At 53.4% G+C, this 23,536-nt stretch overlaps 1 protein-coding gene across 3 annotated transcripts in view; it reads right to left on the bottom strand.

Moving 5' to 3' along the window:
• The window catches only part of ZNF536 (zinc finger protein 536), a 379,804-nt gene that overhangs the window by 280,732 nt on the left and 75,536 nt on the right, over positions 1–23,536 (bottom strand). For all 3 annotated transcript variants that reach the window (XM_045293780.1, XM_045293779.1, XM_045293781.1), the window contains exon 2: positions 569–2,740. In XM_045293780.1, coding sequence (XP_045149715.1) covers positions 569–2,738 — 2,170 coding nt within the window. In that variant the 5' untranslated portion in view covers positions 2,739–2,740. The remainder of the gene's footprint in view (positions 1–568; positions 2,741–23,536) is intronic.

Below are 23,536 nucleotides of genomic sequence, written 5' to 3' on the forward strand. Positions count from 1 at the left end.
GCAACTGGTGGGGCCATTTGTTGTAGGATTGGATGGAGGCACGAGGTAGGTTTGGTGTCTGGAGGGTGCCCGGGTGTCCAGGTGTGGGATTTGGGGGAAGAGCTCTACGGGAAAGATGGTGAGGGTCTCAACGTGCACATTCACCCCTTGGGTGGAGCCCAAAGCCCATCCTGGGACGCAGAGACGAAGCGAGGGTAGGTGTGGTCTTGGCACGAAAGGTGGCTGCACAATTGGAGCAGGCCATGCCCGTGGGGAAGAGGGGCTCCTGGCCACGGCCACCACAAGAAGAAAGGATCAACTTCCTTTCTTCGGAGCCGTCGCTCAAGGAAGACCAAGATGCTAAACCGCAGCCTTCTCAGGGCAGAGCAGCCTGGGAGCTGTCCAGCACCCAGCCCACCACCGTGCCCTATCCAGCCATGTGACCTCAGGGCCGACTTAGAAGAGCCACCAGGCCCTTCTCAGAAGAGGCCCCTGAGCTCAGAAGCAGGCGGCCAGAGGCAGGGGGGCCCCCTGACCCTGCTCCTCCCCCTGTGGGTGGGGGGTGCCCTCATGTTCCTCACCTACCTACCTGAGGAGGACGGTGAGGAGGGGTGTGGGCTGTCCTCCTGGGCACTCCCGGGCTGTGAGAGGCCGCCACCGGCCCCGCTCTCCTCGGTGACGTTGGAAGAGCCTGGTGTGGTGGAGCGGCTCACCGACTGGGACTCCTGGTCACTGCCAGAGCCACGCCTCTCGTCCAGGCAGGCGTGCAGTCCGTCCTCGTCCCCCTTGCGGTCCCGCTTGTGCACCCGGGAGTGCACGACCACCTGGTGGTAGGTGCGGAAGACCCGGCCACAGTCAGGGCACTCGGTGGGCTTCTCCTTCAGATTCCCATGTCCCTGCAGGCTGTATTCCAGTGCCTGGTTCAGGCCGTGTGACAAAAAATCCCGACTGCCTTCTAAAGGGTCGCGCTTATTTGGCAGGTCTCGCTGATTGCCCACTTTAGCGCTCTGAACCAGATCAGCAGGCATTTTCTGCTTGGAGCCATCTGCTCCCACTAGCATGTACTCCCGCTTCTCCTTATCAAACATCACGCCGGCGTTTGCCAAAGTGTCTTCGTGGCTGCGCTGGAGCGGATGCTCTTTAGACAAGAAGCCATGTTCCATGGCCATGCCCCTGGCCATGAGCTGCCAAGCCTGGTAGCTGTTCACAGGGTCCATCTCCGCCGCCTTGGCCGCTGCCTGCAACCGTTCAATGCAGCTGGACTTCAGCGGGGGCACGAGGTTGAGGCACCCCAGGAGGGAGTGCTTGTCCCCCTCAGGGACACTGTGGGCCATGCTGGAGAGGGGCGACAGCAACTTGCCCAGGACTTCCTTCTCCTTCACGGGCAGCTCCCCTTTGCCGAAGAGCTGGCCCGGCTCACCGAGGCTGGCCTTGTCCGGGGCCACGAAGCCACTCTGCAGGCAGGAGAGGTACCTGGAGTAGAGGTTGGCGTGGGCCTCCTGGGCCATGCTGCCCATGGGCACGGCCACCTCAGCGTCACTGGGGGACTTGTTCTTCACCGACAGCTTGTTGAGATGCACCTTCATGTGGTTCTTCAAGAACCAGGGCTCTTTGAAGCGCCGGCCGCAGATCTGGCAGCAGTGCTCGAAGGAGTCCTTGTGCTTTCGCATGTGCCCCTTCAGGAACCACGCCTGGCTGAACACCTGCCCGCACACCTCGCAGCGGAACTCGTTGGCCGCCTGCTCCCCGCCACCATTGGGGCCCTGGCCCTGGGCCGACTCGGCGGTGATGTGGGCCTTCTCCACGTGGCTGATGAGCTCCTCCTCCTGCGAGGCGGCGAAGTCGCACAGCGTGCACTTGTAGGGCTTGTGCAGGATGCGGATGTGGCGGTCCAGCTCCTCGCGCTTCTTGAACTTGCCCTTGCAGAAGGTGCAGCGGAAGCCGGCGGCCGGCGCTGCCGCGTCCTCCTGCACGTTGGCCGGCTTGGGCGAGGGCACCGGGTTGGTGACGTCGGGCGCACCGTGGTTGGCCGGCAGGGCGAGGTTGCAATTGGCCAGGGGGGCCTGCTGGGCGTGCAGCGGGGGCTTCAGGTCGGGCCGGGGCTGCAGCAGGCTGCTCTTCATCTGCTTGTCCCGCAGGATGGCCCGCTCCTCCAGCTCATGCAGCAGGCGGTTCTCCTCGCGCACGCGCCCGCGTCCCTTGCCCAGGTTGCCCAGCTTGTGGGTCCGCAGGTGAATCTTGAGGTTCCCCTTCTGCGCCGCCCGGTGGTCGCAGTAGGGGCACTTGAAGGGTTTCTCGCCAGTGTGGGTGCGCATGTGCAGGGAGAGGATGCTGTTGAAGCGGAAGCGCTTGCCGCAGAGAGGGCATGGGTACTTGCGGTTCTTGCGCGCGTCGTCCTCAATGTCACTCATCTGGGACATGATGCCCAGGTTCTGCCCGTTGAGGAACTGCTGCAGGTCCACGCGCCCATTGAGGCTGGTGTCGACCTCCCGGCCAAGCTGGTTGGCCAGGAGCGCCATCTGACTGCCCATGGGCTGGCCGCTCATGGGGACGTGGGCCTTCTCCTCCAGGGGCGCGGAGGTCTTCTCCTCAGCGTTGGGCCGTGGGTGCAGCTCGGGGAAGGCATGGCTGAGCTGCGAGGTGATGTGGTGCAGCTTCTGACTCATGGCATACTGCCCATTGAGGATGGGGCCGCCCAGGCGGGGCTCGGCTTCGGGCACCGCCGAGGACACGCCAAGGCACAGGCTCGCTTCTTCCATCCCTGGAAGGAAAGAGAGAGGTCAGCGAGGTGCCAGGCTCCGGGCTCAGGAGAGGCCACAGCCTCGGCTGGAGGGGACTTTGCACTTCATGCCTTACCCACCCATCATAATGCTAAGGAATTAGCGTCAAATACAATCATGAAAAATGAATTATTAAATGCCAATTATGCAATATGGCCATGCTCCTCCCATTTGTTTGGGGGATAGATAGTCTTCCTTGTATTTTCTATTTACAGATTGCGATTAGTCATTCTCTTTTAAATTATTCATGTTTTACCAAGTTCGACATCTAATAACAAATCAAGGGTCTATGGTGTTTAACTTTCCTCTCGCCCCGCCCCTCCCTGCCCCTTCCCTCCCCATCGCAGCACCTCTACCTGTTGGTGCAGCTCCCAAGTTTTGCCTGAGAGCGGAATGGCTTCCACTGCAAGACCAGAGCAAGCTCCCACTTGGAACTTTCCTTCCCAGTTACGAAATTCAATACATTCACCGGCTTTGAGACGAAAGAGATCATTTTGCGATTTGGCCAAGAAATGGAAGAAAGACAAATCCAATGGCATGATATTTACTGGTACATAATAAAACAAGATAATGTTTGGGGGGGTGAGGAATAAAGTAAAGGACAGGCTTTCGAACAATAAAAGGGATTTTGCTTTAGTCAACAAAAAGTGCAGTAATATCTCATTAAGCTGATTAGTATGCTGCTTAGAAACAGTACTAGGTGCTGTAACACATGATTATAATCATAAAAATCCTTCAGTGTTTGCAAGGAAGCATTAACGAGGTATATTAAATTTTAAGGAGACTGCGAGGAGCGGCTATGCAAACCTCTGAGATTAAGATTTAACCCTTATGTTGCGCGACACTGTTATTTTGTCATTTGGTAACTGTGCCCGTCAAAGGAAGTACAAATTATCTCATGACGGGATCTTAATTGATTGTTGGGATGGGCACATTTTCATGGGGGTGAAAACGTAGCACCTACGATGGCGCCTCCCTGTCCTTCATCTGGCAAGATAGCTGAGGCAGGGACTTTGATTGGGTTTAAAGAGATCTTTTATAGAACGAGATAAAAACCAATTAAAATCCAGGGACGCTGCCATAGGAAGTCTCACCCAAGTTTGAGTGTTTTTAATAACTTTCCCAATACACAGTAATGAGTACAAATTGTACCTGCAGTATGTGTTTTGCAGAAAATTAGAACTCAAAGCTGTTTGTTAAACACTAACACTCAAAGCGAGCTTGCATAATTGTCTTTAATAGTCCTTTTTGCCCCTGCCCCAGCCAGACAGAGAAACTAAATCCAGACCATTACAGGGAGAGGGGTGGGGGGAGCCCTGGGCCATGAAACCTGTGGGAGGGAGCCACTTTGACACACAGTGAGCCTGTGTCACCTGCCCTTGGGTTTCCTGACTGTCTTCCACCTGAAGGAGCCCAAATGCATTCCCTGCCACTGGCAAACTTCTGCACATCTAGCCTCTCTTCATCCCAACATGGAGATAGAAGTGGTGGCCGGCCATGTGGTCCAGGCGCAAGCTCAGCCCCAGCCATAACTGATTCCTGGGCCAAGCGGCCCCCTCTGGGGACAAAGCTCAACTGTGGAGGAACCACACTGGGCCCCAGCAGGGGCTGGGCCTGCAGCTTGCAGGGCCTCCTGCCAGGATGCCGACACCTGTCATGGATGTCCTCCAACGGGAATCCTGGCTTCCTTGGCAAGAAGAGAGGGCTGCAATCCCATCTTGCAGGAGGAAAAGAAAAGAAACATAGCCGTTGGCTTCCAGGTGGCCACAGGGCTGCAGGGTGGTTCGGGGCCAGCCGGTGACTCCACTCACAGCTGCTCACAGGGGCTCGCAGACTCACCCACAGGTAAGGATGACTTCCACACCATCATTCCTTTCTGTTTGAGGTGGCAGGCTGCACTCGCGGGGGAAGAAAAGCTCACTTGGGAGAGTGGCCAGCAAGAACTCAGCTCTCATGGAGAGTCTTGCATTCATTCCTTCAACCTGCTGAGCATCCCCTCCATGCCAGGCCCTGAAGACACATGGTGGGCAAGATCGACCAGCCCTGCACTCAGGGACCCCTGCCCAGCAAGAAGGACCAGGGGCTGTGGACAGAGGCAGCTGAAACAGGACTGCTCTGGCAGGGGACCATGGCTCCCAGGGAGCTACCCACAGCTCTTTCTCTGCCTTCCCAGCCCTGTCCTCCAGCTGTGCCAGTTTCCCCCTCCAGCTATGGACCAGTCTGGGGCATGATCCTGAAACCACATGGGAACAAGCAGAATGCCACCCAGGAGCTCTGTGGAAGTTTGAAACATCCAAAGCCAACACAGTTGGCCCACCTCCAACAGCTGCCCAGTTGGCCAGCTCAGAAGACACGCGTCCAGGAAGATGGGCTATTTTCAGGTTGCTGCTGATGAGCTGATGCAAATTCAGCAGGAGGGAGGGGAGGACGAATGTGCAGTGCAGACAGGCAACCAATCAGGGTGGATGAGGGGGCATCAAGACGAAAGCCAGCCTCTGAGCTCCCAGCCCCCCTTCATGCTGAACCAGTAATGCTCGACTTGCCACGTCATGAACACAGGGAGTTCTCAAGTTGCGTTGGGGCATGGACTTAAAAAAAAAATCTGTTCAAATCATTTCCCCCCTCAGAATCAGCAAAGCTTCTTAAACCTCCTTAAGCAATTGGTCTTCAGGTTGGCTGAGGCCCCGCTGAGGAGAGATGGAGAGAGACAGCATGTACCACCTCAGCTCCTCTGCAGAGCTGGCTCCTCCTTGTCATTCAGGCCTCAACTCACAGATCCCTTCTTGCCAGGGTCCTCTCTGCCACCCTGTCTGAAGGCAGCACCCCTCTTCCCTTTCTGTGTCAGCACCCTAGCTTCTCCCTTGGAGCACAGACCATGGTGGCAAGGCTCGCAGTGGGCACTGCGGGCACTGTGGGCACATCTAGCTTGCCCACAGATGCAGCCCTGAGCCCAGAGCACTGCTGACCAAGTGGAGGAAGAGATGAGCAGATGCTTGCTGATGCACTACAAACACAGCCCACAGGGACATACAGCCATGAAGGACAGCCCCCCACTCCAACCTCATATGACCCAAGCTCAGCTTTTGCCCAAGTCCAAGAACCTCCCCCCTAAGAATGCCTCAGAGTCGGAAGGGTCTCTGGCTGCCACCCAGGACCTGGAGGTATTGAAATCACCAATCAAAAGCTACCCCAACTACCAGGCACCCCATCCTACATGTCCACATGGACCAACCCAGACTCCGGTCCCTGCTGATGGACCTGCTCATGGTCTGGGGAAAAGCAGAGAGAGGGAAAGGAAGAGTGGGTGAGGAGTAGTCTCCTTCAGAATGGGGGCTGCAGGCTTCTGCCCCTCTGGGAATGGATGCCACAGGAGCAGAAGAGAGACGCCCCAGCCCCAGAAAGCAAGGCTGCCCCAGACAAGTATCTCAGAGTCCTCTGTAGCTTCACAGCCCAGGATTCCACCCGCAGGCACAGCCAGAGCCACTGTGATGGGCCAGTCAGAACCCATGCCAGCTCCTTCACTCGGAGCAAGAAGAGGGACTGGGAATTCTTGGAAAGAGCTGGGGTAATTGGTGTGCTGTCCCAGGGCCAAAGCAGTCGAGGCAGGCTGAGCTGGCCTCAGGCCCAGCCTGGCGGTCCTCATTTCTCCAACCTTGCCACTTTCCCATCCAGAATTCATTTACCCCTGCACTCAGCCATTCAATAACCATTGAGGATCAGCTGAGACCCTCTATGTCCTTGACCTCATAGACACCTGAGTCCAGTGGGCAGTACAGGCAGGGCCTCCAATTACAGAGAAGCACTGAAATGGTCCCTGAGAGGAAGAAACAAGAAACCACGCGCAGCTGCTATATACAGGTGTGTGTGTGTATGTGTGTGTACATTACGTATGTATGTAAGGACATCTGTGTCTGTGTTGCAGGAGAAGCAGGGATTCCCTAGCTGGTGACACTCTAGCAGTATGTATAAATGCATGCCTTGGGAACCTGTGGGGTCATTTGTCCTGCTGTGAGACAGCGGTCTGAGGGCAGCCATGAGCACATGCTGGCTGGAGGAGGTAGGCTCCCTGCAGGGACGCTGACATTCTGAAGGAAGGGGCTATACTCCTTTCACCCAGGCCTCCAGGGAGCAAGCACGAGAGAACGCCTACCCTCTGGGCCCTTGCTGTTCCCTTGCAGGCACCAGACTGAATGTCTATCAATGTCCCCGTAGAGGCCACCTGCCAGGCCAAGACCCACCTGTCACAGCCATGTCCTGACACACCGGGGTGCACAGTCTGGTGACTGTTCCCTGAGAACACATTAGCTGACAGGTCCAACCCTTTCATCACTCAGCAGGAAAGCTCCGACTGGGTACCTGCCACACACCTGGCTCTGGACTCAATAGCCCAGGGGCCAGTTGTCAGCAGGAATGTCAAACGGGGGGGGGCAGAGGGAGCGTGTGTCCCACCTAACCATCAGGGACCAGCAGATGGGTAGCCAGGATCTTCTGAGTAACCTGTATACCCTCTAACCTGTACTACCCACATAGCTAGAAAATCTCGCAGCACCATCAAAGCCAGACAACATCCTATTAAACAATGTAACCTGCTTTTCTGGTCCACAGCTCACAGCCTCAGCTTGAAGCGGAAAACCAAAAATTCAAACTCACTGCCATTGAGTTTATTCCGACTCATAACTGCCCTATGGGACCGAGTAGAACTTCCCCTGTGGGTTTACGAGACGGGAAGTCTTTACAGGGGTAGACTGGAAGTCTGACAGCCGCAGAGTAGCTGGTGGGTTGGAACAACTGACCTTATGGTTAGCAACTCAATGCATGCCTGGGGTGCTGCTTGCAGCACCAGGCATCACAAGGAGGAAACCAGTACACACTGGTTGATGGTGGAAGAAAGCAATCATATTCAATGTACCCGATTCTGGAAAGGCAGCCCAATGTCCTGACTGAAAGGGGACAGTTCAAGCCCAAGGGGGGTTGTGTCTGTGGCATCCTGACTCCGACATGGAAAAGCTACAACATTCTTTCCCATTCCTGGTCCCTCCCCTAAACCCTAGAGTCATGGTGAGGTATTGCCAGCACCCGATGGGACAGTCGAGCTTGGTGAAGAGCCAGGCATGAGCGCTTGAGGCTCGGCCACCATCACACACACGTACCTGCATGGACCCAGCTTCTGATCACAGGATGTGGCCTTGGGTGACAGCTGCTGAAAGTACTTTTCGTCTTGACGTGTACAATTTCCCATTTGATGGGGTGGGAGGGGGCGGCGAGCATTCTCAGCATCTCAAGCCCCTCCCTGCCTTTGGATGAACAGATCATCACAATCCATTCGGCTTCCGCATTCCCATCCCCGCAGGTTCAGTCAGCCATTCTGCAGCCTTTGAGGGTGCTAATGGTTATTTTGATTTTGCATTTCTGCCTTCAAGACCATTTCCCGTGATATCAATGACAAAAGTTTTCACTTAACTCTTCCAATAGAAAACCTAATTGTATCTTTCACTCACAATGAAATTTAAAACTATCAGGACACCAGAAATGCCAGCTGCTGGGAGTCTAAATACATTTTGCACAAAAACACAGTTTCATTTTGCTAGCACGGAAAAAGGGAAAATAAAAAAGTAATCTTATGAATAGTTCAAAAAATATAGATCTTGCCAGTAAGTTGCATGCAAGGGCTTTATCCTCCTACCATGAAAAAGGCATCGTTGGGAAAGAAAATGACTTTCAAAATAACCATCTCAACTAGATTTTTAAAAATCAAATATTCTTGTCTAGCCTAGCACAACAAAATATCCCCTTTGATACGAACATTACCAAAGTGCTGCCTCAGAAACATTCCCGGGACATCCAGCTCCCAACTGCTTGGGTTCTCACCTACAAGAGGCTCCAAATACCTTCATAAATTTGACACAAACTACCGCCTGTCGCGTGCAGTCTACAACTTGGAAAACCCCTTCCCAGGGTTTTCAGAATACTCTCACCACCACCCCTTCCCTGCCCCTTCCTTTCTTACACCTAAGGGACACAATGCTCAAGACAACTGCACCCAGAAATCAATGCCTTTGTATTAAATACAATGTCCCCCCAATTGTAGCTCAAACTGTTTAACGGAGGTTGTTATAAGCATAACACACTCCTGTTCTGAAATACAGAACACCAGACTACTGAACCTTTTCGGGGTCATTAAACAGCTGTAAACATTATTACAAAAATAAACCAAAGATTTCATGCTTACATTTTGGCCTAGAGCTTGCTATGCTGAGCAAGTACATTTTTTCATCTCTTACAATCAACACCGGTGACATTTGGGCATCCAAACAAATTACATCACAGCATTACTGAGGTGGGCAGGATGCTGAATGTTTTATTTGCCAGGTGATTAACAGATAAACAGGAGGGTAGTGCAATTGACCCACGCCATTTTGACGGATGTCTAGACAATGCTATGAGACAGGGCCAGAGATAGTTAAATCCTTCCTGAATTTATTAATGAGGATATTTTATTCCCATCTGTGGAGTCTGGTAACTGTATCGCCAGGAGAGGACCACTGGAAACTACACTCAGGCTCCTCAGCTTCCCACGAAGCATGACCAGAACCAAGCCCCCCCTGCCCCCCCAGCGAGACTCGGAGGGGTGGGCTTCAGGTTGCCCCCACGCAACCCAGGTGGCTCCTGTGTTGGCAGGATGAGAGTGGGCAGAATCAGAAAAGAAAAGAGGAATAAGAATGCCATCTTCTTAGAAACTGGCTGGTTCCCAATTCTCAGGGCAAAAAGCTCTCTCCCGCCATGTTGACTCTTAAAGTCTAGGTTGGAACTGTGGACCACAACAGGAGATGAGTGCTGAGGTCCTTCGCTTCGCCTTCTCAGAGATGACTTCTCTAGGAGCGCCCTGGGTCACTGCCCACACCATGCAAAAGCTGCCTGAGGAGGTACCGGGGGTGCAATTAAAAAACAACCTCGCAGGGGGCTGGGTGAAGATCAGCCCTATCAGGCGGAGTAAGCACTAAATAAGTATTAAAACTTAACAATCGCTATTATCTTGCTCATCATCTGCACCACCACGACCCGCCGACACTGTGCTGTCCTGTATTTACAATTAGGAGCTCACACAACCCTCTTTGGAAGGCACGGAGGTCACTTCCATAGTAATAAGAAAACTTGAGTCTCAGAAAGTTTAAGGCACACAAGCGTTCCGAAATCCAGAGCCCCAAAGCAGGCCTGCTAGCAGCTGGCTGCTGATGCCCACACCGCTTTGGATACCCACAGTCGGTTGCCAGCTCCTTCATCTGCAAAGGGGGAAGGGCAAGGAAGTCCAGTGGAGACCAGATGCAGGAGGCCTTACAAGCACATGCAACAGGGCTGGAGCGAGCCACACAGCTCCCTCGGCAGAGAAGAACCCCCAGAGCGCTGGTGAAGGAGCAGGGGGAGGGCGCATTGTGGATCTTGAAATGTGGCAAGTCTGTTGTTCCGAGGGTCACACAAAGAATGTATTCATAGATTTTTCCATTTGCTAATGTCTAATAGGGCTGATGTCTTAATCCACAGTTTCTTGTGTCAGGTGGTGATTTCCCCATGAGAACTGGGCTAATGAGAGGAGAATGGCATGGGAAGTCTCATTAAGTGACTTTGGGCACTCAGTCACCTGTCAGTACCTCAGTCTCTTTCTCTCTAAAATGGCCTGATTCTCATTCTGGTGCAATCCGCAGAGGTTTACGAAAGCCAGGTGAGAGGACGGGAAGTAACCGTGGTTCTCCAACCCTCAGCTGGGACCCTGTGCTCACCTTCCCCAGTGCAGCCCGCAGCACTCGGCAGGGCGTCCTCGGTCCTGAAACACCCTTTGTCTGGCGGTCCCATAAATGAGGAGCGGGGAAGGGCATCACCAGCTCATGGAAGCTCATGCGCTGCCAACTACATTGGTGCATCTGGAAAGGAGTCTCATGCCACTGCATAGCATTTTGTACCACACTGCCTCCACAGGGCTACAGCAGAGAAGAGAGGGGATGCCACGTGTCCTGCGGGGAATCACTTGCGATGACTTCTCGCCATAGTCCTAACTCCCACCCAATGGCTTCTTCCTGATGGTCTGGGTCAAAGAAGGTGGGGGAAGGATGATTTGATTCCACAGTGAATGAAAGTTAACAGGGCAACTCAGTGCCAACTCAGCAGCGGACACAGGGGTCTCACAACCACCCAGAGAGAGGGGTGGGGCCCATTGGATCCCCAAGTCCCTGCATACTGAACCTCGCCAATCCGAGAGACAGCGAGCTGTGGCACTAGAGCAGCAGCAGAACGGAGCCGGAGCGCAGAAGGGAGCACTGGGATTCCTGGCCGATGGAGCGAGTACACCGAGGGTCTTTGGAGAGGAAGCCTGCTTGTGGAGCAGGGTGTGTGATGGGGCAAGCTAGGTTTGCTAGAGCCAAGAGTCCTCAAGCTGAGGCTTATGGCACAGTGGGGTGCCCTCTGGACATGTATTGGCAGTGCTAAAAGAGTTTGGTCACACTGCCTGAGAAAGGCAGAAGGGAAGCCAAGGGGCTGAGGGCCAGAGAGAGGCCTGTCTGCAGGCCTGGCAGAGAAGAGGCTGTCCTAATGGAACTGCCTCAGCCTGAGCATTCCTCGCCTGACGGACAGTGCTCATCGTGAGTGTGATGTACGGGGTCTGTGAAGTAGAGAACGCTGTGGAAAAGACAGGTCAGGACTCGTCGAGAACAACGGAAGGTGGAGGCATGTCTGTCCTCAAACTTACAGGACTCAGACTTGGGCTTGTGTGGAGTCTGGCTCTCCTCTCCCATTGTGAAGTCCCACCTTGGCAAGAGGGCTGTGTAGAGATGGACTGGGATCTCGGCTGAGTCCCGAGGGCATGTGGAAGAGAGGGCGCGGCATGTGCAGGATGTGGACCGAGCATGGACTGTCCTGAGAGTGAGAGAGGAGATGGGACTGAAGCAGTTGGCTAGGGGCAGATTTCAAGCCAACCGGGCAGTATGGAGTTAATATCTGGGGCAAAGGAGAGGCTGAGGAAATCGTAAATGCTGTGCGCCTGGCACTTAACATGGGCACCTCATATTGCCAAGCTGGTACGTGGATGGATGTCCTAGAAGAAGGCTGAGCTTCTGGGCATGAGACCATCCCGTCCTTCAGCAGAGCAGCCACCCTGCCACACAGTGAGTGGTCTTCTCTGTCAAAATGTGGATGAGAACAGCTTCAGAACAGACAAGTCCTTCTGTCTGTGGACAGCTGGCCTGGCGCATTTCTATCTAATGTGGGTCAGAGGGGATGGAGAAAATGCAAAAGGGAGAAAATAAACTCCTGAACCTAAAACCAAATACCTGGGCCCAGAGTTCCCCGCGTGGTGAGGGCTCCCTGGGCACGAGAAAGAGGGCGGTGTCTAGTTTGAGAAGGGGCTTAGGTCTCCCCTCCCCTCTGCATAACTGCACAAAGGGAGAAGCCAGCCTGCTGCTCCAAGTGCCCCTCTCAGCTCCACACCCCCTCCAGCCCTCACCTGCTCTGACCTGCTCCAGGAAACCTGGTCGGATTTCCCGCATCTAGAAGCAATGAGCAGCCCAGGGGGCCCCTCTGGAGGTCCTAGGACAGTGTTCATGTGTCCCCGAGTCTTCTGTTGAGAGGGGGTTCTGCGCCTGTTGCTCCTGAAGACACGTCTCACCATCGGCTGGTCCTCTGGCAAGTGTGGGAGCGAACCAGAGACTGAGCAAAGGTTGGCTGCTGGGCTGCAGTCCCACACCAGCGAGCTCACGTGGGGAGAGGGCAGGCCCGGCTCTCTCCCCCAGGAGATAGGTCATAGATGGGGCTTCTATTTCTCCCCACTGGATGGTTCAAGAAGGAAATGGAGCCTTAATTTGCTATAATTGACTTGTCTGGACTGGGACCACCCATCCAAGAAAGGAACAAATGTGTGCATACATAAATACGACCTTCTAACGAGTGACCTACCTTTCTAAGGACATGCCCACACCCAAAAGATCCCACGAAGGTATTGATCCTCTCTCCCCACCACTTTTGCCCTCTTTCCAAGCAGATTGCCCCATGGCAGGAAGCTACAGACTGACTCCCATGTGAGTCCTGCTCATCCTGGCTCCCACATAGTGTGGGTACAGTCCAGCTCTAGGGCAGGAGATGCCCCCTCCAGGCCCTGGCAGCCCCCTGTCCCCTGGCTTCTGGGGGGCAGCCGAGACAAGACTGGGAGAAAGATCTGAGCTGTGCTTCACCACCCTGCCACCTCCATGGAAACCACGAGAACCGGGGCACCTCGGGCCGGGCTGCCATGGTGAAGAGTGTGGCTTTACTGCACAGCTGCCCGGGGCCTGGTTGTACAATGGTCCCAGAAGTCCACCCAGGGGGAGGCTGCTCCAAGAGCCCCCTGTCGAAGACAGGAAGGAGTCCAGGCAAACCTCGCAGGGCATGGTGCCTGAGTGGAGCTCCCGGCCCACGGGCAGGTACTCTGAGACAGGATGCCGGGAGGGCCTCGTTCTTTTCTGGCCGTTGGAGTCCCCAGTCCAACATCTCTCACTGCCTCCTGGGTCACCCTGCTGGCCTCACCTGTGTATGGCCAGGGTGCTGGGAGAGGAAGGAAGACAGGCTGTGACCTTCTCTCACCCCAACCCTACCCCACCCCCACCTCAGACCTATGGAAGGTGCCAGTGGGGTCAGGACTTCATGCTGCATAGGCTCACAGCTGCTGGGGACAACAGTGGTCGGGCTCCAGGGATAGTGAGTAACCCCCAGCTCCGACTGGAGTGGAGAGGAGCATTTGGATCAGGGGCACCCCTCCCTCAGCGAGACCAGGGCCCCAGGAGAGGAGGCTGTTACAGCCCTTGTGTGCATGTTCCTCCCCCACCCAGAACACTCTCCCTCCACCCCTGCCATCTAGCAGATGCCTGGTCATTCCCTCAGTGACAAGGGTCAATACCACCTCATCTAAGGGTCCTCCTTGGTTCCCAGGTCCAGGACAGGCACCCTCTCGTCTGTCTGCACGGGCCCTGGCTGCACCCCTCACCATGGCTCTCTCCAGACTGACTTCCGTTGTGTGTGTTTCTGAAGCTCCATCAGGCAGTACCACAGCCAGTGCTACTGCGCACAGCCAGCCCCGAGGAGGCTCTCGGAATGAACGAATAACGGGTAAGCAGGTGGAGGCAGGATTCAATGAGTGAACGAATGAATGAGCAAGTGGACCAAGCGAAAGAGACCACAGGCATCTGGTGCAGTGTCTATCTTTGCAGGAGAAGGAAGAGGGTGGGGCCAGGGAAAGAGGACTGAGGACACAAGCCTGTCCTGGGCCACCAGGGCACACCCTGCTCTCTGCTCCTCATGGCACATGCCAGCTGGGAAGTTTGGTGCATGGAATCTTGCCTCAAATGCCACGCCATCCTGACAGCTTTTCCCAGTCCCTACCCCTATCCCTCGGCTAAGACCACTTCACCTCAAGGACCTTGCTTCATCCTCTCCACCCCATCTAGGGTCTCCACAGGCCACACGGGGCCCCAGCTTGGTGCCTTCCAGGTAGCATGTAATTACACACGCTTGAACTGCACGGGCTGGATTCCAGCTCCCCAGTCCCCTCTAGCTGCACGACTCTCTTTCTTCAGCCCCTGCTTTCTTCCTCGTTTTCCCATATCGATGGACAAACACTCATTTCTTTATTCAATGGCATTTCCTGATGCCCTGCAGCCTGGGACACAGCTCTACGCTCTGCAGAGAGAAGGATCCAAAACACCCTATCCTCCCAAAGCCTCAGCCAGGGAAGGGATCACACTGGCAAGAGCCAGTGGGCTGGGAGCCCTGGGCAGCAGACCACATGTCTCCTCGGTGACAGGACACACCAGCTCTCCCTTCGGTGGGCCTGCTGTGGCCAGAGAGCCCCGCCTCCCCGCCCCGCCCTCCGCAGCCTGGGTGCCCATCGCGCAAAGCTCCTTGCCTACAACCGGAATGAGGAGGCCGGCCAAAGTCTAAGAGGAACTGGGCAGCACTCCCGGGGAGCAAGGTCCCTGATGCCAAGGACAGCGTCTCACACCCAGCAGGATCTCAGGGGACACTTGTTGGATGAAGGCCCTGCCTCCCCTCCCAGTGGGCACCCTGCTGGTCAGCACGGTCTGACAACCCGACATTCCGAGCTGGGTGCCACACCTGCACATGGTGTGACTTCAAGAGGCCCAGGCTCTCTTCAAGTCTCAGCTTCCATCTGTAAACCCAGGAGGCTGGCACACTGGCCACCACCCACTCTCTCCCCTCCTGTCCCCTGAGGTCTGCCTCTCAAGCCCACCAGACCCTGAACCGTCAGCCACTACCTTGGGTGGCTGTCTTCGATTTCATCAGTGCTGAACACCAGGGGAAACTGTCAGAATGCAGCAGTGAGCGTTTTTCTTTTTACATCAGAGGTGGAGACATTAGTGGGCAGGGCCATGGCATTCCCGTCCTGTGCGGGCCGGACCTCACAGCCACCATCAGTCAGACCCCTCCCAGCTGCACCTCAGCCGAGGGGGCACACGGCGCCAGTCTTCAGCAGATCATTCATGCGGAGGCCTGATCCCCACGGGCTGCAACAGCACCGAGCATGGCGGGTGGGTAAGCCAGGGGTGCTGCTTGTGTGGGAGCTGCCAGAGAAGTCCCTGTTCTGGTGTTCTGTGTGGCAAGTGAATAGTGGGCACTGGGGCCAGAGGGCTAACTGTGCCTTATCCAAACACAGGCACACGCACGCTATATGGCGGCATCTCATGAGCCTGTGAGACAAGGGCAATGACAAGGTTTCTGAGAGGCCAGGAAGAAGGGGGCAATTTATGGAAAGTGCTGGAAGCTGTGCCTGGTGCCGGGAGAGCCCTCGCTGAAGGTGACTGCTGCCCCATCTCTTCTCTGATAGCCACTATAATTACCACCTGAGAGCCCGCACTGCCAGGCCTTCTTCATACCTGTGACCATGGCCACTGCCCCATGCAAAGTCACCCATTCCAGAATGTCACTGCTAACACACCCTCTCAAGTCCTGGGTGCCAGTCAAAAAGCGGAGAAGCCTCCCTTTTTATTAGTCAAGGTGTACTCAACAGCAATGGGTTTGTGGGTTTTTTAGTGAATATTGGATGGGTGGATGGATGGGCTGCGGATGGGTGGATGGACAAATGGGTGGATGGATGGACTATGGTTAGATGGATCAAAGAAGGAACAATGTACAGCGAGATTCCGGTAAACTCTTTCTGAAAGAGCCTCACCCCTTTATGGAGGCCCCAAACCAAACTCACAACATAGCAACCCTGTAGACAGAGTAAAACTCTTCCTTGGGGTTTCCAAGGTTATAAATTGTTATGGAAGCAGAATGCCACATCTCCCTCCCACAGAGCAGCTGGTGGGTTCAAACCGCCAACATCTGGGGTATTAGCTGTGTGCTTTAGCCACTGTGTCACTAGGGCCCTCGTATGGAAGTCCAGCAGCTACACAAAACCTCCATACTATCCCCAGGCTCACCAACATCTTCATTTTTTATAATTACTTCTCTAACCAGACAATAGAGAGTCTTGATTGTATCGTGCCACGTGTGTGTCCTCCAGGGCCTCAAACTCAGGAAACAAACGCAGGGTGTCCGCAGAGTCCAGGCAGAGCACGGCACTCACTAGAGAGCTGCCACTCCCCATGACGGGAGGGGCTCCTCGGAAGCACCACAGGATGGTCAGAGGCCACAGGTGTGCCCAAGTCCTCAATGCAAAAGCAAGCATGAAGAGCTAAGAAGGTGCAGGGGCCCTGAGAGCCCCCACCTCGACAAACACTTCAGGAGCCAAGATAGAATGCTTGCAGTCACTTGTTCAATGTGTGTGATTTGCATCAAATTACATCAGGTTGATGTGATGTAACATGACATCCCCCCCCCCCCATGAAATGCATAAATCAAGGCACCCCATAAATTTAAAGGAATAGAGCTCTTTTCCAGAAGTGGCTAATTACTCATAAACAGCAGATATTTTATTGCTGTTAAAGTCAGTAGCAGGTTTTTAATAGCCAGAGTGTTTTGTAACTCCAGCTCTTCCAAGCACAAGCCTGGGAAGCCAAGCATTACCTGTTTGTAGCTCCCTCAGGAGCTACAAAGATCCAGCTAAGGTAGACCACCTCTGGGGAGAGTCCCAGAGCCATGCCCACCTGGAGAGATTCCAGCCCCTCCCCACACAGCTCTCAGGGAGAGCCCTGGCCCCGAGGCCAACCCCCAGAAAAGTTCTGTCTCCAAAGGGGCTCCCTGCCCTTAGTGTGATGTGTGACACACATACCCCCAGCCACACACAGACACACACACTCACTCCTCCACAGCCAACTGCAGTCTTCCCCCTGGGCTTCACTGGAGGTCATGGTTAACCAAAGTTTCTGGACCCTCCACCAACTATAGGTGTCTATCCATCCCTCCACCACGTCCACTCCTCAAACAACTCACTCACTGCCATCGAGTCAATGCTGACTCGTAGAGGCCCCCCTGTGAGTTTTCGAGAGTTTATGGGAGTAGAAAGCCCAGTCTTTATCCTGCTGAGCTGCTCATGGTTTTTAATTGCCGAGCAATGCAGATCTCAGCCCAACGTATAACCAACCACTCCACCACCAAGGCTCCATGTCTACTATACTGCCTGCCTTTCCTTCAGGTAGCCTCCCTTCCTCCTCTGCCCAGTGGCTTAAGTGGGATGGACTCAGCCTCAGACCCTATGTAGGATTCAGTTCACCCAAGCAGAATATCCCACCCCCTGGCCTCTGTGATTGGCTCAATGCTCAGCACATGACCTGGTTCAAGCCAATGGGAAAGGGGGGCCGAAGGCTTGTAAACCACTGGATGCCTCGCATTCTCCTTGAGGCCCAGAGCTTCAGCAGCTGTTCCGTGACCAGAAATGTCTGGCAAGCCTGGTAGCAGGTGTGGCACCTGGACCAGGCCAGTCTCAAGGAGGCAGAGAGGGAGAGAGGTCGGAGGCACTTGAAGTTGAACATGAGGCATCACAGTCCCCAGGTGGTTTAAGGTGGTTTGACTCGCTATCACCTGAGGCGTCCTAACTGTAAAGTGGCCCTGTCCTCACTCACAGACATCCCCAGGCCTCCCACTGCTTCCACTCTGCTCTGCCAGCCTCCTTCCTGGCCCAGGACCAGGACAATTCTCCTCATCTTTATTCTTCTCCAAGGAGGTCATTCTAACCCAGCCCAGCCCACCAGGAAGCTTCCAAGGCTGTGCAGGTTCTAATCCTCAAAGGTCTTTGGTTCTTCCAGAAACTTCTGGCATGAAGGAGATGGGAGGCTGAGCCTGGCCCTGTGTGCCCTGGTCATTGACTGAGGCCTCCACAATGGGCAGCGAAAATGCATGTCTCACCCGACCCAGCTGTCTCCCTGTGGTTGGCCAAACCAACCCAGACCAACCCAGATGCTGCCTGGTCAATTCCAACTGTGGCTTCACCATGTGTGCCAGAGTAAAATATGCACTAAAGGGTTTTGAATGACCGGTTTGGTAGACATAGATCACCAGGCTTTGTTTCTGAGGCACTCTGGGAGGACCTGAGCCTCCAGCCTTCGCTAGCATCTGAGTGCATCAATCCACAGCTCTGCCCTGGGCAGGGCTCCTTGTGAAGGGAATTCCACCACTGGGTCTTTCTGAAAGGACTTCCCACGTGTGCTTTCAGGAAAAGGGATTTCGTGTCTGTTTGGCTCTGGCTTCCGGAAGTATCGATGGCCTCACTAGGCTCCTTTTCAGCACAGAACCTTTGCACGTGCTGTTCCTTCTGTGCTAATCCTACAGCCCCCACCCACCTCCACCCAGTCACTTCTTCAGATCTACAGCCAAAAGACACTTCTCCAGGGACGTGCCCCTTGACTCCCTATACGCCACTGACGGTCCCGTCGCGCACACTCAGAACCGAGGGGTTCAGCAGCCAAAACGAAAAATCAGACTCACTGCCACTGCATCAATTTGGACTCACATCAACCCTATCGGACTGAGTAGCATTGCTCCTGTGGGTGTAACTCTACACAGGGTGGAAAGCCTTGTCTTTCTCCGGAAGAGCAGCTGGTGGTTTCAAACTGCTGACCACGTGGTTAGCAGCCTAAGGCGTAACCCACAGCTGCTCAATCAAGGAGGCTACCGGCTGGTGTATAAACGTGACACCCACCCACCCCGACTCTCACCCCCACCCCTGCCCCTGCGCCCACCAGATTGTTAGATATTGATAAAGACTTGTGTGAGTTTCGTGGTTTGCAGAGCCCTTCCTTGGCCACCATTCCTGCCTGGCAGAAGTGCCTCTTCAGAGAACTCTGCATTGTACAGAGACGGGAAGCCACAGAGGCTGGGCCCTACCCAGTGCTCCCACTGAAGGCCCCTTCTGCTGCCCACTCGGTGCTGATGTCCAGGTGGACAGGAGCTTTGAGGTACTTGGGGACAGAAACAGGGCCACTCAGAGCAAGGAAGTTTGGGGATTAAAGGAAGAATAAAAATGAGAAGCTGCCAGCCTTGTCCCCAGTTACTCTGTGGCCCAGAAACAAATGCCTCCAGCTAGTATGGGCAAAGCTTCAGGAGGCCACTGGGGGACAGCCTCCTGAGTACTCACCGGGGCAGGGCCCCACAAGCAGTGTCAAAGCGCATGACACTAGGCCCACAGGGCACCACCCAGACACTGAGACAGAGTGTCTTCCAGACACTGCACTTAGCCCTGGCCTGGGGCCTGGCCTCCCACTGGTATCTTGAGCATGTCCTGCTTGTCTGCCTGTCCACCTACCCCACTTCCCCACCACCCTTTTCAGGGGTCACATCCCAGCCCTAGTCCTACTGCAGCTGCTCTCACTGCCAGCCTTGATCCTGCTGGAGCCTCCAGGAGGGAGGCCTGCCCGGTGGGTCCTTGGCATAGGCCAGGCAGGCCTTTGGCAGCTGGAAACAGATCAAGTGGGCTGCCCAGCACCTGTCATCTCCTTCCTAAAGGCAGCTGCCCAGGGGCCAGCAAGTGCAGCCTCTGATCTACAACATGGTGTGTTTGCCCCAGCATCCCTGCATGCCACAGGTCCCAACACCCAGGAACGACAAGGAAAGGAGATTACAGTTCACTTGTTCCCTCACCCGCTCATTTACCTGGCATGGAACAGCCACTTGCTCAGCCTCCCCATCCAGCCTTAGATTCCACGACCATAGACACCATTCATGTCCTCCTGCCTGATGCCCGGCGGAATGTCAGCGACACCCCATAGACTCTGTCGTTGCTGTTCAATGTTCTTGTTGTCAGCACAGAACAACTAAAGCAGGAGGAAGAAATGGAAGTAAGGAGCCGAACAGAAGATGTCAAAGGGTGATTTAAGAAGCCAAAGTAAAATACAATGAAATGTATGAAAACCTGGGGTTCAGAAAACTAAAAGGGAAGGACATACTCAGTATTTCTCAGGCTGAAGGAACTAGAAATACACCAAATCTTGGGTTGCAATATTGAAGGATTCTATTGGCAAAATATTGAACAAAATATGAAACATGGAAAGAAAACAGAAAGAATTCAGAGTCACTATACCAAAAAAGAATTGGTTGATATTCAATTATTTTGGGAGGAATCTAGACCCAATGGGATGGAAGGAAGAAGACCAAGTTGCACTAAAAACATTGGCAAAATATTAGGCTCCAGGAATTGATGAGCCATCAATTGAGATGTTTCAATCAATGGGAAGTGCTCATCCATCTATGCCGAAAAATTGGAAAGCAGAGTACTTGGCTAACCAACTAAATAAGACCCGTATTTGTGCCCATTTCAAAGGTAGGTGACCCAAAAGCATACAAAAATCAACAAACAATATGACTAATATCACACGCAAGCAAAATTCTGTCAAAGATCATTTTACCATGGTTTCAGCAGTACAGCAACAGGGGGCTGCCAGAAATTTGATCCAGATGCAGAAGAGAATGAGGAATGAGAAATCTCATCACCAATATACAATGAACTTGGCTGAAAGATGTTTCCCTGCATTTCCGTTACTGTGAAAAAGCCTTTGACAGTATGGATCATAACAAATTATGGATAGTATGACAAAGATGGGTATTCCAGAACACTTCATTGTGTTCATGCAGAACCTGTACATGGACCAAGAAGCAGCCATTCTGACAGAATACAGGGGACACTGTGTGTTTTTCAATAAGGAAAGGCGGGCATCTCGGTTATGTTGTGACACCACACGTACTCTGTATGTTGAACAAACCACCCGAGGACCTGGACTGTATGACGAACACAGCATTAGGAGTCGAGGAAGACGCATTAACACCCTGCACTTGCAGATGACACAAAGCTACTTGTTGAAAGCAAGGAGGACTTGAATCACAGACTGATGAAGGTCAGAGACCACAAGTGGAACAATAAGCAACATCATGATGAATTTTGAAACTATTGAAGATGTCAAGGATTTCATTTTACTTGGATCCATACTCAACAACCGTGGACGCAGTGGTCAGGAAATCAAACCAGGGGCAGCACTGAGCAAATCTGCCGCCAAGTCAAAGGCAAAGATGTCACTCTGAAGACCAAGACATGTCAGACCCAATCAACTCATCTGCATATGAAAGCTGGACCATGAATATGGAAGATGGGAGAAGAACTGGTGCATTTTCATGAAAAGGTTGCCAAAGAATATGAACTATAAATGGGTATAAACTATCAAGGGCTCATGAGGGAGGGGGGAGCGGGGAGGGAGGGGAAAAATGAGTACCTAATGTCGGGGGTTTAAGTGGAGAGAAAATGTTTTGAGAATGATGTACAAATGCGCTTTACACAATTGATGTGTGTATGTATTGCGATAACAGTTGTATGAGCCCCTAATAAAATGTTAAAAACAAAACAAAAAAAAAGAATATGAACTATACCATGGGCAGCCAGAAGAAAAAAACCAAATCAGTCTTGGAAGAAATACAGCCAGTGTGTTCCTTAGAGATTTCATCTCATGTACTTTGGATGTGCTATCGGGCAAACCGGTCCCTGGAGAAGACCATTCTTGGTGAAGCAGTGGGTCAGCCCAAAAGAGAAAACTCTCAACGAGATGGCTTAACACAGTAGTACGAGTAATAAGTTCCAACATAGGAGCGATTGCAAGGATGGCACAGGACGGGGTACAAATATACATTGTGCATAAGGTTGATTGGAGTCAGAATCAACTTGGCAGCATCTAACAATGACAACATTGTGAAATATAGAAATCTTTATTGAATGAATAGGGAGGTGAATGGGTTGATGGATGCATGGGTAGATAGTTGGTTATATGGATGGATGGATGGATGGATGGATGGATGGATGGATGGATGGATGGATGGATGAATATGCATCTTCTATATGTCAGGTGCCCTGAGGAATGAGGAAATACACTTTGACAAATCTCCTCTCAAAGAACACAGTAAGTGCCCCAAGGGAGATGCTCTTGCAAGAGGAGGAAGAGTGAGGAAAGCAAGGACAACAAACAAAATCCATCATGACAGTGCTTGGTGCTTGCTATCCGGTCAACTGTCCCCTGGTAATTGGGTTCCCAAGCTCACTGGGTGGCCTTCTGATTCAGAACTCTGAGAAGCAAATCCCCATGGCTTGGAGGTCATCCTGGTGCTCCTGGATAAGGCCCACTGCCTGTCTCTTTGTTTATTGAACTGCCACGGCCCATGTAGTGCTGTGATGCTGGAAGCTACACCACCGCTCTTTCAAGTGCCACAGGCTCACCCACAGCGACCACGGATTTAGGGGAGCTTCCAGGTTAAGACAGAATAGAAGAAAGACCTGGTGTCCACTTTCAAAGCTTTGCCAATGAAAACTGGGTCATAACAGAACATGGTCCAAGAGAATACAGGAAGGGGAACCTTCGAGCTTGGAAGGCACTCAAACGGCCCAGTGGTTGCAGAACGGGGACTTGGGTGTATCCACGATGGTGAGGGTGGTGCCGGACCAGGCCACGTTTCTGTCTGTGGTACCAGGGGCCCGCCAGGAGGCAGAACACGATGCCCATGTATAAGCAAGGGGTCACATGCTCTGCTTCAAGGGGCTTCTGTTCAGTTCTGCTCCCTAAAATCCGAGAGTCATCAAGAGCTCCATGTTCCTCACCTGTGTCAGAAGGTAAGTAAGACAGAAGCGGCCGTACCGAGCCACGCTCTCAACGCCGGGCCCGCACGGCACCTTCCTCGCTCTGCTTGGCAATAAACCACCTCTACACCGTTGCTGCCTTTTCATACCCCTGCTAATATTTTTTAAATTAATTCACTATTTTTTACTTTAATGCATTTAAGGGGAAACTATATCATTACCCTAAATGGAAATTTGTAGCACTTGGTGTAAATTAAAGGTAATTATAAAAATAAATAAAATGGGAGCAATGATATTAAATTCTGGCTGCACGCTGTCGCCTACTGCAGGCTCCAGCCTGAGGCTGCTCTCGCTCCTTTGAGGGAAGGAGGACAACAGTGGAGAGGGGCTGGAGGGACCGTGGGGGCCTGTTGCCCCATCTCCCGAGGTCCAGTGGTCTCGGACTTTCCCCCGCCCTCATTTTAGCAGTGAGGACACTTGGGCCTGAGTGGACACGCGTCCCTGTGAGATCTCTGCACAAAGGGGCCTGATTGGCACTTGGCTCTTTGTTAAAGAAAAAGTTCCTTTGAAATGACACCTCCTGGGCCTCGTCCCCAACGCCCTGACACGGATCCTTCCTCTCAAAGACCACAGGACCTGCGCCTGGCCGGGCTGCGCTGCTTCCTCTATGCGCAGAGGCCCCTCTCTCTTCTGAGTCTCAGAGGCCAACGAAGCCCACGGCCTCCATCACCCTTCCCTGAAATCCCCGTCCCAA

This window comes from Echinops telfairi, unplaced genomic scaffold, assembly GCF_000313985.2.
Source record: "Echinops telfairi isolate 266 unplaced genomic scaffold, ASM31398v2 ScPeMD7_2291;HRSCAF=2852, whole genome shotgun sequence".
Classification (NCBI taxonomy): domain Eukaryota; kingdom Metazoa; phylum Chordata; class Mammalia; order Afrosoricida; family Tenrecidae; genus Echinops; species Echinops telfairi.